Raw genomic sequence first — 13,711 nt, 5'->3', positions numbered from 1 at the left:
TGCCAAGACTGCGATGTCAAGTATTAAGAGTTGCGTTTTTTACTCAAATTAACGCCTTAGTGTTCATTTATCGGATGACTTTCTCAACAACCGAGTGAAACAGTAATTGTCGGGCAAAAACGTAGAAACACGGCGAGAAATGCATGCTTGAACTCATATGCAGATGCTGGCCAAGCCTACAAGTTCCGCTGTGTATTTGACCGCGAACGGCAACTGTACCATGTCCTTAATATGTTGTCAGAACAGTGTTCTGCATAGTTGTGAGTTCATTACATCGGAACTGACTGAATCCGATCGTTTTGGTGCGAGTATGGTGGGTGCTTCCGTACCCAAGGAACAGAAGTGTTCCGAGAGGCACCGTATCGAAGATTTATATCGCATACAAGGAAAGCGCAGAAAAATCATCCCCAAAGTACAACGCGGGCGATAGTGTATGTTGAGTGATCATTACAGACGTCATTGAACGGGATTGTGACATGCCCGCATCTCGTGGTCGTGCGGTAGCGTTCTCGCTTCCCACGCCCGGGTTCCCGGGTTCGATTCCCGGCGGGGTCAGGGATTTTCTCTGCCTCGTGATGGCTGGGTGTTGTGTGATGTCCTTGGGTTAGTTAGGTTTAAGTAGTTCTAAGTTCTAGGGGACTGATGACCATAGCTGTTAAGTCCCATAGTGCTCAGAGCCATTGGAACCATTGGATTGTGACAAATAAGACGGCTGCAAAAGTCATTGCAGAACTTAATGTAGCACTCGTTAACCCAGACTGTATGAGCCAAAAACTGTCTAAAGTTCACGCAGAAATTCAGTTCTGTACAATGCTGGTCAGGTAAGACACGTCACTCCCACGATAGCTTAACGTTCTGCCCCATACAGCCATTAGAAGCTCCCGCTTACGGCTGACTATAATCAATTATCGTCACCAATGGACACATTGCGAGAGTACAACACACTCCCTAGAATGAAATTTTCACTCTTCAGCGGAGGGTGCGCTGATATGAAACTTCCTGGCAGATTAAACTTTGTGCCGGACCGAGACTCGAACTCGGGACCTTTGCCTTTCGCGGGCAAAGGCAAAGGTCCGAGTTCGAGTCTTGGTCCGGCACACAGTTTTAATCTGCCACGAAGTTTCAACACACCCCCTGATCGAATTGTCTCTCAACGTACTTCTGGGACTCCTATATGGCCCCAGTGCGAACATCGAATGAAACACTCGCTTTTCGATTCCAGCACACCTAGCTATGCGCTTGAAAAGCACTCTCTTGCTGCCTTTAATTTCTAATTACTCTCCCAATTAGGACACAACTTCTTCCTATTTTTCCTACATTAGATAAATGTTTAACGAACATACGATTTCAATTCTGTTTTCTACACCAGTAAGTACGGCTTGTACGATTTTGTAAATAGAACTTTGAATAGACTTTGTCCTCTGAACCGAGTTTTCAGTCGTCGCTGTGCCTTTTAATACCACATTAATTCGCTTGACATGGACATATCTCTAAAATTATAGACATAAAATGGCCCTTTAATATATAGATTATAAATTAATTCTGAAGAGTAGATAATACATTACACTTAACGACACACTCGAGCAAAATCCGTAATATTTGGAATAACTTTGAAAATACTGAACATAACTCTGCAGAAACTTCCGTAGGATGTTTTTATACTGAAACGAATCTACTTTTGCAATTTTAACTCTGTAGCTTCAGACTTCAGCTGATGTAAAATTCCGGCAAATCACCAACAACTTGTGAAATACTTAACACAGAAACTTCTACACAATATTTTAATACCAAGACCCAGATGTCATTAAAATTTCAACTTTGTATGTTTAAATTTCAGCAGATGTGAAACTTGTTTACAAAATCAGTTTTTGAGGAAACTGTTGAACTGAGGAGGTTCGAACTCTGGATTGATTGCATGTTTTTAAATCATTTCAGTAGCAAATAAAAGTATTTAGATTATCAAAATTATTACCATATTTTCGCAAGAATATGCCAACATGCACAAACTGTGGTTCGCGCGCTTCGCCTGGCAGCAAAGAACGAGGACGTTCGATCGCACCTGCAGTTAGCTATCCATCGTAATTGCTTCCGAACACGACGGATCACCAAAGAGAAAAATCAGCTTACAACAGTAATTTACGTTGATCACATTAATACAGTGAAGGTGTAAGTAAACCACATTTTACGTAATATTCTGATTATTTGATATTATCAATAATATTTACAAATCAGTCGGTTCAGTGGAGTAGGAATTGGGCACAAATAAATCCTTTAGGCTTCTTGTAAACTGGATTTTATTAGTAGTTAAACGTTTTTATGGTTGCTGGCAAGTTAATTAAAACTGGCGTTCCTGAATAATGGGCACCTATCTGGACCAAAGTAGGTGACTTTAAATCCTTACGAAGATCATTCTTATTTCCAGCATTGATTCTATGAACTGTGCTTTTGGTTTGCAGTAGATACTTTTTATGACAAATTTCATTAAGGAATAAATAAACTGAAGTGACGAAATTCATGGGATTGCGCTATGCACATGTACAGGTGGCGGTAGTATCGCGTACACAAGCTATATAACGGCAGTGCTTGGCGAGGACGCACGACGAGTATTAACGGATTTTGAATGCGGAATGGTAGTTGGAGCTAGACGCATGGGATATCGTTAGGGAATTCAGAATTCCGAGATTCACAGTGTCGATACTGTGCCGAGAGTACCAATTTCCAGACTTTACCCCTTACCACCGACAACGCAGTGGCCCATGGCCTTCGCTTAACGACCGAGAGCAGCGGCGTTTGCGCAGATTTATCAGTGCTAAGAGACAAGCAACACTGCGTGAAATAACCCCAGAAATTGATATGGGATGTACGTTGAGCGTATCCGCAAGGATAGTGCTGCGAAATTTGGCGTTAATGGGCAGTGGCAGCAGATGGTCGACACGAGTGTCCCACATGACTGGGAAACAGTGGCCTGGTCAGATGAGTCTCGGTTTCGATTGTTAAGAGCTGATGGAAGAGTTCGAGTGTGGCGCAGGCCTCACGAAGTCACGAACCCGTGTTGTCAACAAAGCACTGTGGGAACAGGAGGTGACTCCATAATGGTGTGGGCTGTATTTACATGGAATGAACTGTGTCCTCTGGTTCGACTGAACTGATGTTTTGCTAGTTGGAGATCATTTGTAGTCATTTATGGAAATCATGCTCGCAAACGACGATGGAATATTTATGGATGACTATGCGCCATATCACCAGGACATAATGGTTCGCCATTGGTTTGAAGACCAGTCTGGACAGTTTGAGCGCATGTTTTGGCCACCCAGATCGCCTGACATCGAAGGTTTATGGGACATAATCGAGAGGTCAGTTCGTCCAAAAAATCCTGCACCGGCAATACTTTCGCAATTATTGACGGCTATAGAGGCAGCATGGCTAATATTTCTGCAGGGGACTTCCGACGACTTGCCGAGTCCATATCACGTCGAGTAGCTGCACTCCGCCAAGCAAAAGGCCAGACACGATGTTAGGAGGAAACCCATGACTTTTTTCACACAGTGTGTATTGGAAAGCAGTATCCCTAGTCCCTTGAATAGGTTTTTGCACGACGTTCTTGAGTTCTCACCACAAATAATCCATATTGCAAGTATTTGGATTGCTATAACTTTAGCTTGCTTTGATACGTTACCGCCAAACAACGATTCTGCATGACATTATGGAACAAAAATAAACGATATATGGTATTTTCTTTTAATTTTTATACCAGCTATGTCCGATAGGATCCGCATTGCAAATAAAGACTTATTAAGGCTGTCATAATCCGGCATGGGTCTCGGCATATTTAGTCAGAACCTCATGCTTGTATCAGGGGTGACATGAGATAAGGTCATCCACTTCCTGGTACACAAGCAGCCCCATAAAGGAATGAAACGGCGACGGGGTTAAACTGAGATTTTTCAGGTCTCTGTGGTTGGAGACTGTGCAGAAAGACTTGAATGTTCGTGGAGATGAGACTCTGGGTTGGCTTACAAGTCTGGTTTTTATTGCTTCTTCACGTGTTTGCAACGCACGTGCAGAAGAGCACAGATACTAGTTTGTAACTACAGTAAGTACAAAACGTAGATGAGGCTTACGAGATACTCTAATAAATTACCGGCCTGTAACTGCGTTAAGATTCGGGTATACACTGTAACGTATGGTACTACACTTCATGAATGATGTGTCAGATTCTATTGCTCTAATCAAACACTTATCTTCAAATATTTGTCAAAATGAAAGTGACATTTAGGCATTGGCACATGTAGACAAATGTACGATAGAAACCCCATTCCTGAGGTATATACGGGCGAGCTTTGTAAGCCCTTCTTAGTGTACAAGCTTAACTAAAGATAATGCCCTCTCATATGGGATCCGCTGTGGGGGCTGGAACTCTTCTGATCGCTGGACTTTGGAACTATGCCGAACTCTGCCTTGCTTGGGGCGTTTGAGGGCCTCTATATGTGGAGTTGTTTGCTTAAAAATGGGATGTGACTGCGTCGCTTCTTACCTCGAATCTTCAATCAGTAAGAGAGAAATCAGCGGCTTCTCATTGTGTATGACCACTTAATAGACTGGAGGAAGCTACTTTCTCTGTGTATCGCTACTTAAGTTAAAAGTCTTACAGTTAACATTCATACCTAGGTGATTGTTCTCTTTTTTCTGGCAACTGAACATGATTCAGTAACTACAAGGTGCATCAGCAGTTCTCTGGTAAGCTATTCTCACCTGAATTTATTTACAAACTATAATCGCAAAAAATGAACACTGTCAACAGCTCTTATCTGTTTTAGTTAAATTTTAGGCATACACGGAGGGGGGAAACCTCTTACAAGTTCTAAGCTGCATATGATGTGTTTTTTCAAAGTGTAATGGCAAAGAATGGGCTAAAAACATGAAACTTTCATTTATCAGTCTCTCTAGAACTATGCTTATTTGCAATTTATTGGAATGTTTGTATCACATGCGCTCAAAAGAAAGTTGGCAACTGGAAATATTAATGATAAAAGGCCCTAAGATGGCACCTTGAAGGTCACCACGTATAACTGGTTCCTAGTGGAATGATGCCTCATAGCTTAATACAGGGTTCTTTTCTACCGACACCTATTGTTCTGTCAGTGAGATACTATTTTAATCATGTTGGAACTTTTCCAATTACAGCGAAATCTTCCAATTTACTTACAAGCTATTGTGATTTACACAGATGCCTCTGACAGATCAGTAGTCTGGAATTTACTGTCGAATTAATGAGATACATTCTCGCTGTATGTATATATAGTCTCCTCTGTATCGGAACCCTTAGAAATACGAACTGTGGCTTTTCCAATATGTTATTCATGCTCAGCTGGTTAAGAAGCTGATTTTATATTAACCTTTCTAGAATTTTCGAGATTGCTGGCAGAAGTGAAATTGGACATAAATTTGGCGGTATTTCATCACCTCCTTTCTTACACAAGGACCTTTGGGAAACGTTCCACACAAACAACTTAATATGTTATTAAACCCAAAAAAAACACTCTTTAATTAAATTTGTTGATTTTTGTCATAACCACTAGATATTTCTGATTTTTAGATGTTATGGTGGACATTACATCTAGTGATGCACTGAGGGTCATATCCATATTACTGAAGTTACTAGTATTTCTGATCTGAGATATTCCATGGCAGCGTCTACTGAATCTGACAACACGACGTTTTCAGAATCATTTATGAAATCCTCATTAAAAGTTTTGCAACTCCGCACACATTTGTTACCAATGTATCATGTGCTCTTAATGATATCTGCTTCTCTTCATCCCTGGTTGTATGCCTCCTTCTTCACATCCCACATTGCCGTTATTTTGTTACCTTGTGTGACTATATTTTTCTTGTAATTTGCTTTGATATCTGTACTACTATCTTCAACATTTTACATTGTATCTTGTAATGAGGTATAATATCAACTTCAGAGCTGCTTCTGACTGACGAATATAGCTTTCTTTTTGTCTGACAAAATACTTTTATTCCTTGAATAATCCTTGGTGTGCTTGTATACTGTGATCTAAGCTGAGCTTCTTTTGGGGCAAAACAACTTTCAAATAACCTAACGAATTTATTAATAACAGTGCTGCATTTTTTACTACGGCTAGAGCACTGTCCATACATCACTATAGTTCATGTTCCTTAAGAGTTTCCTAAAGCACTGTTTTTGGATTACAGATCATCCTCTTTCACTCAGATCACAGAGATTTTTGTATACTGAACAGTATTATCTTTCAACAAGAACAACTTCATGTCATTTTAAGGAAATATACATTAACATCAACAGCAGCCGCTATTTCTCCTGTTGTCCCGACCACGTTTTTCCGTATTTTTACCCATATCTCGTTGATATTTCTTATTGTTTAGTGTTTCTGATTTATAAGAAATGCAAACCTTCTTCTGAAAACGAACTGGAGACTTATGCATTGCTAATGTAGTCTTTCTGCATCAAACTGTAGCACATCTGCAGCTTCGTTCTACCATTATCCATTATCCGAGTTTCTCATTGCTCGTCTTGTTTTCCACTTGTGTTAATGTGTGCTTTATGTGTATCACTTTCTAGATGCCGAGAAATTCCTTTATGAATAATTGCTTGTGAGGGTTAGTTCTTGTACGGTTGTACCTGAACTAACTGAGCAAAGTCTATTGTCATTTGTCTCTGTACGTAGTCCTTCTTTCCTACTGAGGGTTTACAGTTCTCCTCCTGTTCCACCTTAACAATGAAGTTCCCCATTCACATTCCTGTTGGAAATGCTTCGCACAGTTCTCTTCGGCCTTCATATAAATCCTTATTTTCATCATCGTCTCTGACGTCGTTGATACATGTCTACTGACCAGTGTGATGTCTCCATATTTGCGTCTCTTTATAATACAGCATGGCCCAAACATTGCACTGTGTGTTTTGAGATAAGGAGACCAATAGTCTAGCCTGAATATCTCAGGCGGTACGAGAGCTTGATTGAGCGATGCGTGTGGCGCATGTGTTTGTACTCGTAATATGGCTTTATCTCTTAACAAACAGCTGTCTGCCGCATCGCAACTAGTGACGTTATCTTGAAATATTCATGTGAGTGAGGGTATACAAAGAACTATGTGGCCTACGGAACATTTTTATTATATACACTGCTGGCCACCGTAAATGCAACACCAAGAAAGACAAGAGGTAGCACAACAAGATTTATTTTGTAGATAACATGTTGACCAAGTATCAAATGATTACGTTTACAGACGTCTGTGACATGTGGTTCCTGCCAGAATCAGTAGCCAGAGTAGCCGCCATTGTTGGAGATCACCGCTGCCACACGTCTCGGCATTTAGTCAAAGAGACGTTGGATGTGTTCCTGGGGTACAGCAGCCCAAGCAGCTTCCACACGTTCCCAAAGATCATCTGGTGTGGCAGCTGGGGATGTAATCTGGGTCACTCGTTGAGCAACCATGGACCACATGTTTTCTATCGGCGAAAGATCCGGAGAGCGAGCCGGCCAGGGAAGCAATTCAATCTGGTTATTGAGGAAGAACCTTTGGACAATACGTGCCACGTGTGGTCGCGCATTATCCTGTTGAAATATGGCTGTGGCCGAGCCCTGAAGGTAAGGAAGGACAACTGGCTCCAGCACCTCGGATATGTAGCGCCGGCTATTTAAAGTACCGGCAATGCGTACTAGAGGCATGCGAGAGTAATATCCAATACCGCCCCATACCATAATACCCGGTGCAAGACCAGTGTGGCGGTGCATAATGCAGCTGTCCAGCATCCTCTCTCCACGGTGTCTCCACACTCGAATCCGACCAGCGTGGTGCTGCAGACAGAAGCGTGCCTCGTCAGTAAAGACAACGTCATTCCATTCTGCCGTCCACATCCGTCTGTCATCACACCATTGGCGACGGAGACGTCTGTGGTTCTGCGTCAGTGGTAGACGAAGCAATGGAAGTCTTGCGGACAGACCACTCTGCTGTAAACGGCGTCGAATGGTACGCACAGACACTGGATGATGCGTTACAGACGCAATGTGCTGTGCTATGGTTCGGGATGTCACTGAGCGATCCGTCACTGCCATGCGCACAATTTGACTATCAGCACGTGCAGTGGTGCACCGAGATGAATGCGATCGACCACGTCGGTCCGTCGTACCCTCCTGCATCCAACGGTCACATATCCGCATTACAGTTGTTTGGTTTCGTCCAACACGACTAGCGATTTCTCTGTATGCTAATCCACAATCTCGGTAAGCCACTATCCTTCCTCTGTCGAACTCGGATACTTGATCAAAAGATGTTCGCTGTTGTCTACGAGGCATAACTGATCGTCGTGTGAAACAACCACAAGGTAAACACACGTGCCGAACGTACACTCGTCGAAATCGACAAGCCTTAAATGGCGCTATGAGGTGGCGCCACAGGCGCGCGTGATGTGCGTCTGCGCTGAAATTCTAATCAGTTGCACATCTCATCGCTGCAAACCCATGGTGTAAATTTCACTTGATTCGGATGCTTCCTTCAGGGTGTTGCATTTACGGTGGCCAGCAGTGTAGCTATCCTCCTGTCTGTTAGTTGAAAATAAATAGTATAGATAACAAAATTCAAATTGTCAGTGGTTTTGTTCGAAAATTATTGATTTCTAACGTGAGACAGGTACGATGTAGTACAAATAAAATATTTAAAAAAATATACAGATTTATCATATTGCCCAACAAAACGTAATTTCCCGAAAAAAGATAGTAAAAAAAGAACAAAACAAAAATAAATGGAGCATCGCATAGTCGAGCTTATCTAAAACATATTTCTGTTATTCGTTAACAGCTTTCACACGTATCGATAGTAACAGGAAACTCTTGATTTTGATCTTTATGAAGAACGATCTATTGAATACAAAATAACAATAATTGGTAAGCTTTTTTATATTTTTGTTTGTAAACTGTAATTGCATCAAAAGTAATTGCTTTGCTTACATAAAAGCGCAGAAGTTAGGCGATCAAAATATTTTTATTGCTTATAAAATGCTTTTCATATTTTGTAAGGATGTAAAATACACAATAGACTAACACTGTACGATGTGCTGGTCTGATTATTTGCAAAACAAAAAACAAAGAGAAATTGTGGGCTCCCAGTTTCCCTCTCACATATTCAATTGTTTCTTTCCCTACCAGTGCTACCAATACTGCCGGTAATTCTACCATTTACTATATCATTTATGTATTCCACCAAAAGTTCGAACCGTAGTTTTGGTAGAGCGCAACTCTACATAAAACTAAATATTCATGTCTGACCAAATGAGTCTTCTTGTCAAAGTATTCAGTTCATTGTCATCTATCATAATTTTCACCCTATGTAAGTTTAGGTAATGCTGTAGACAAGATACTCTTGCTGGAAGCATGTACTAGCTTCACCTGTGTTACATCTTTGTCACGGAAATTGTTCCACGGTCACGATAATTTTCAGTATATTACACATAAAAAATTATCGATCTGTTGTCTCATATTACTCTTCGTTGTTCCATCTCATCTTCTGTAGGACGGTTCTTAAACCATCATTTTAACTATTTCCTGTCGGTGCAAACTTCTCATGTGCCGTGTTCGTCTCGCATGGCTTCATTCCTTTCAAAGGTTCAATTCTCACACGCTGTGATTTCGCTGCGTCGAAAAGTCTTCCGCTCTCCGTGGTGCCGAACTCCTCTCTTGCGTCACAGTTTACACGACTCTTGTAGTAGCTGTGTTACCATCGGAACAGCCTTCCAGTTTGCAGAAGGATGCAAATCCTCCAGCAAAGCACTGTAAGTGACCTTTACAAAACAGCGTGCTCTGCGTTAATACATAAATGACAGAAAGGGACACGAGCATAACTCCTCCTTTGTTTGTAGTAATCTTATTTTTTTCGCAAATAGAAACAGTCTACGAGTACTGTCTTCATTCAGACTGATGTTAATGTCGTCAGGAATCAAGCGGAATGGGGATAAACAGGGTCGTTGAATGTTGCTAAGCAAAGAAGGCAACAAATTTAAGCAAAAATAAACAGAAATGACAACGGAAATATACGTTCTCGAAAATGTTTCTTGGTATCTTTACCGCAACATTTAACAACCAAGATAACGATCAATAAAAGTATAGGATGCCTCATAGATGCGGGGTAATGGCGAAATCTGGGTGATACAGTGAAAGAAAAAATTTAGATTCGGATTACAAAACATCTGAAAATCATGATTTGACAGTGTCAGTCAAAACTGACAAAGATCTCCCATCTCCTTTCCTCTCCTGTTTTAGGAATTCAGTCTCTTTCCTGCAGTTGGGGTACAAGTACTTAAGAAGAGGGCACAGGCGAACCCTTCTTGTGGTTTTCACATTAAATGGGCTGCAATTTCCAAGATATCTCCCAATAATTCTGGCGGTTGTATAAAACATTCTCGGACTTCTTGCTGAGTAGCTCAGAGTAAAACGTAGAGCTTTCGACGATAACCTCCATTGTGTTGGTCAGGAGCAATTCATCGTCAAAACTGCAGCTGTGGTGGCCTTACATAACCCATAGACGGTTTCTGATTGGTCGATAATTACGTAGTGCTGTTGCAGATGTAATGAGCGTTTGCGCTGATGGAGCCACAGCTCCCGTTGCATCGTAAACATTGAAACACTGCGACTGATAACTTTGCCTCTTCTTCGCATCAAGAGCTCGCTTCTATGGACAACTAAGATTATATCCTCTGTCACGGTTGAAGTTCTTCTCCCACATTCTTACTTCTGTGGCCTCTTTGATTTCAGAATCCAAGTATGTAGGAGCCTGTGACAAAACTTTTGTTTCGTTAAGCAGTATTTTATGTTTGTTTGTGAGGTTGTACTTAGCAACTGGAGGTTTCTTCAGTTCTCTGTTTTTAATATGCCGTTGATGTTCTGCACAGCGGTCGGAAACTGTAAGGATGCACTGAGCTATGTAATTGCTTCCGCTATCACAAGTGATGTTATAAATCCTATGGATCCTGAGGCCCAGACTGTCCTTAACAGGGCGTGGAATTTCTTTTATCTCCTTAGGAGCTCGGAAAATAGGTCTTATACCTCGTCTGCCAGGATTGTGTCCATTTTGCTGGATTTAGCGACTCAGAAAGGAAGGAATACAATCAGTGTCTCATCACGCGAATGTTCAACATTTTCGCGTTTCCTTTTCTTCGAGAACGCTGACTTCATATCACGTGAACCATAGCTGTTCTTTCGTAACACGTACTTTGGTTGATTAATTTCGGATTCCACATGGTCCTCGTCAGAAATACTTTTTGCTCTGTGTTGCATTATATTTAAAGCTGCTCTCTTCTGAACTGGATGATGAAAACTTTGGACGTTAAGATACAACGCAGCGGTCGAATAGACCATCGACTTTCGTTGTACCAAAACATCTAAACATGGCAGCCTTCCTTCTTTCTCTGTCTCGTTAGTGAACTGGATGTTTGGCTGTATATGGTCGAAGAAGTGCTCAAGAGCTTCTACGTCGTGTGGCCAGATATGCAGGTTTTACCCTGAATTCACGCGGCAAGAAGTACGAGAATGTTGTATGCAACAGTGCTGTCGCGAAAGACTTCGCTCTCGAATCTAATGGTGTCATTCGACATACATACAACTAATTTAATCCTTAGTTCTACTTTGTTACTACCAAGCATTAACCATTAAAGAGTAAGTAGTGAAACAGTGTCCCAAATGAATGGTGATTCACAGGTTTTCACTTTTAGAGCAGTGTCACTGTATTGTGCAAGCACTCTTCAAACAGCTTTTGTACGATATTCAACAAAAATAATTTGTTTCAGAGCGAGAGACTGGCTCGGTCGGCCTACAGCTGCAGCTGGGTTGACGCTGACGCCCGTTTCAAACGAGCGCTCCTCATACTCGAGGCGAGAGCATCGCAGCCCCTGGAGTTCTCCGTGGGGAAGCTAATTAAACTCTCCAGGGAGACATTTTTGAAGGTTGCGCTTAAGTCAGTTTCCTATATCTGTTAGAAGCTAACTTCTCATTTGAAAACACTAAGTACATTTAATGCTATAAGTGGGATTTTTCAGTCGAAATATGTCAACATCTACATAAATAAAAACGTAAATACTCGCTTTCTCAAAATCGTGATCTCCGAAAGCTCTCGACCGATTGCTTTGAAATTTTGACACGGCGTGGTATTACTAAATCAGAGGTGTTTTTCGATACCTATTTAGTTAATATTTGATATACGTAACTTTTTTATATTTTTTGTAACATTTGCCTATTATTAAATTTATAAAAAAATTATATATTACATATGTGAAAAAGTAGGTATGTAAAAGCACGCGCGTATTCCAATGCAACGTTGCGTCAAATTTTCAAAGCATCCGGTCAAAACCCTTCGGAGATTTATGATTAGGAACACATACAATTTCTATATAAGTACAAACGAAGATGTTCGTTTCCTCAGGATCTCAAATCTCCGAAAGTTCTTCACAGATTGCTTTGAAATTTTGACACAATATATCATTCGAGTACTCATGTGTTTTTATATACCTGCTGGAACGCCGTCTGATATATATATTATAAGGGGAAACGTTATAGAAATGTAAACGTTGGTTTGTTCAAAATCGTTAATCTCTGAGAGTTCTTGACCTATTGCTTTGTAATGTTAACACAATGTTTAATTCTAATACGGGTGTGTTGTTAGGTTCCTAATTCTTTCATATATGTGTATTTTAATGCATATAATATATAAATTTATAGGTAATATATAAAGGGAAAACATTTTTATCAACAATCTCAGATCTACCTCTTCGATTTATTTCAAATTTTTACACGTTACTGTAATAAACGTTTAGACACATATACACTGTATACTTCTTAATAAATACACACACACACACACACACACACACATATATATATATATATATATATATATATATATATATATATATATATATATATATATATATATGGTTTATTGGGTTTGTGATGAAAGTACTACTACAAAACCTGAATTTGCAATAACAATAAACAAGGCTCAGGGTCATAGAGAGGGGGGAAGAGGACATGGACAAAGGGTTGCGAGGGAATGGACATAGAAAACGGAATAACGGAATGGAAAAGATGAAAAGAGGATGCAGGAGGAGATGGAGAGAGAGGGGGAGGAGATGATGGACAGGGAAAGGGGGAGAAGGTGATAGGGGGGAGAGGGGCCAAGAGGAAATGGAGAGAGAGGGGGGAGGAGAAGATAGAGAGAGGGAGGAGGTGATGAACAGCGAGGGAGGGCAAGGAAGAGGACATGGACAAAGAAAATGAGGGGTGAAGATTGAAGGACAAGGGAGAGAAGGAGATTAGGACCTATATCCAATTTCAATACGCACTAGAAGTGTGTGCATTCCCTTTTCTTTATTTAATCAGACTGAGCCACAGCAAAGCACAACCGGAGCTAGTAACTGATAAGAAATCAGATTAATTGGTGAGGAAAGAAACATACTATTGAGCCAAAACATTGTGGTCACCTGATTAATAGCATGTTGGTCCCCCTTTATAATGCAATATAGCAGCTATTCCGCGTGTCATGGATTCGACAAGTAACTGGTACGTTTCTTTAGGTATGAGGCACCAGATATCTACAGAGATCACACAGTTCTCATAAATTATGGGCGTGAAGCTGGCACCCGATAGCGTCCTAGATGTGTTCCATCGGATTTGGTGAC

At 40.9% G+C, this 13,711-nt stretch overlaps 1 protein-coding gene across 1 annotated transcript in view; it reads left to right on the top strand.

Moving 5' to 3' along the window:
• LOC126237018 (putative odorant receptor 19b) overlaps positions 1 to 13,711 on the top strand; it is a 59,867-nt gene that overhangs the window by 20,578 nt on the left and 25,578 nt on the right. Inside the window, exon 3 of the mRNA XM_049946759.1 lies at positions 11,825 to 11,980. Coding sequence (XP_049802716.1) covers positions 11,825 to 11,980 — 156 coding nt within the window. The remainder of the gene's footprint in view (positions 1 to 11,824; positions 11,981 to 13,711) is intronic.

Source organism: Schistocerca nitens, chromosome 1 (assembly GCF_023898315.1).
Source record: "Schistocerca nitens isolate TAMUIC-IGC-003100 chromosome 1, iqSchNite1.1, whole genome shotgun sequence".
Classification (NCBI taxonomy): Eukaryota; Metazoa; Arthropoda; class Insecta; order Orthoptera; family Acrididae; genus Schistocerca; species Schistocerca nitens.
Note: the sequence above shows the minus strand (reverse complement) of the source record. Positions and strands in the feature narration are given on the sequence as shown.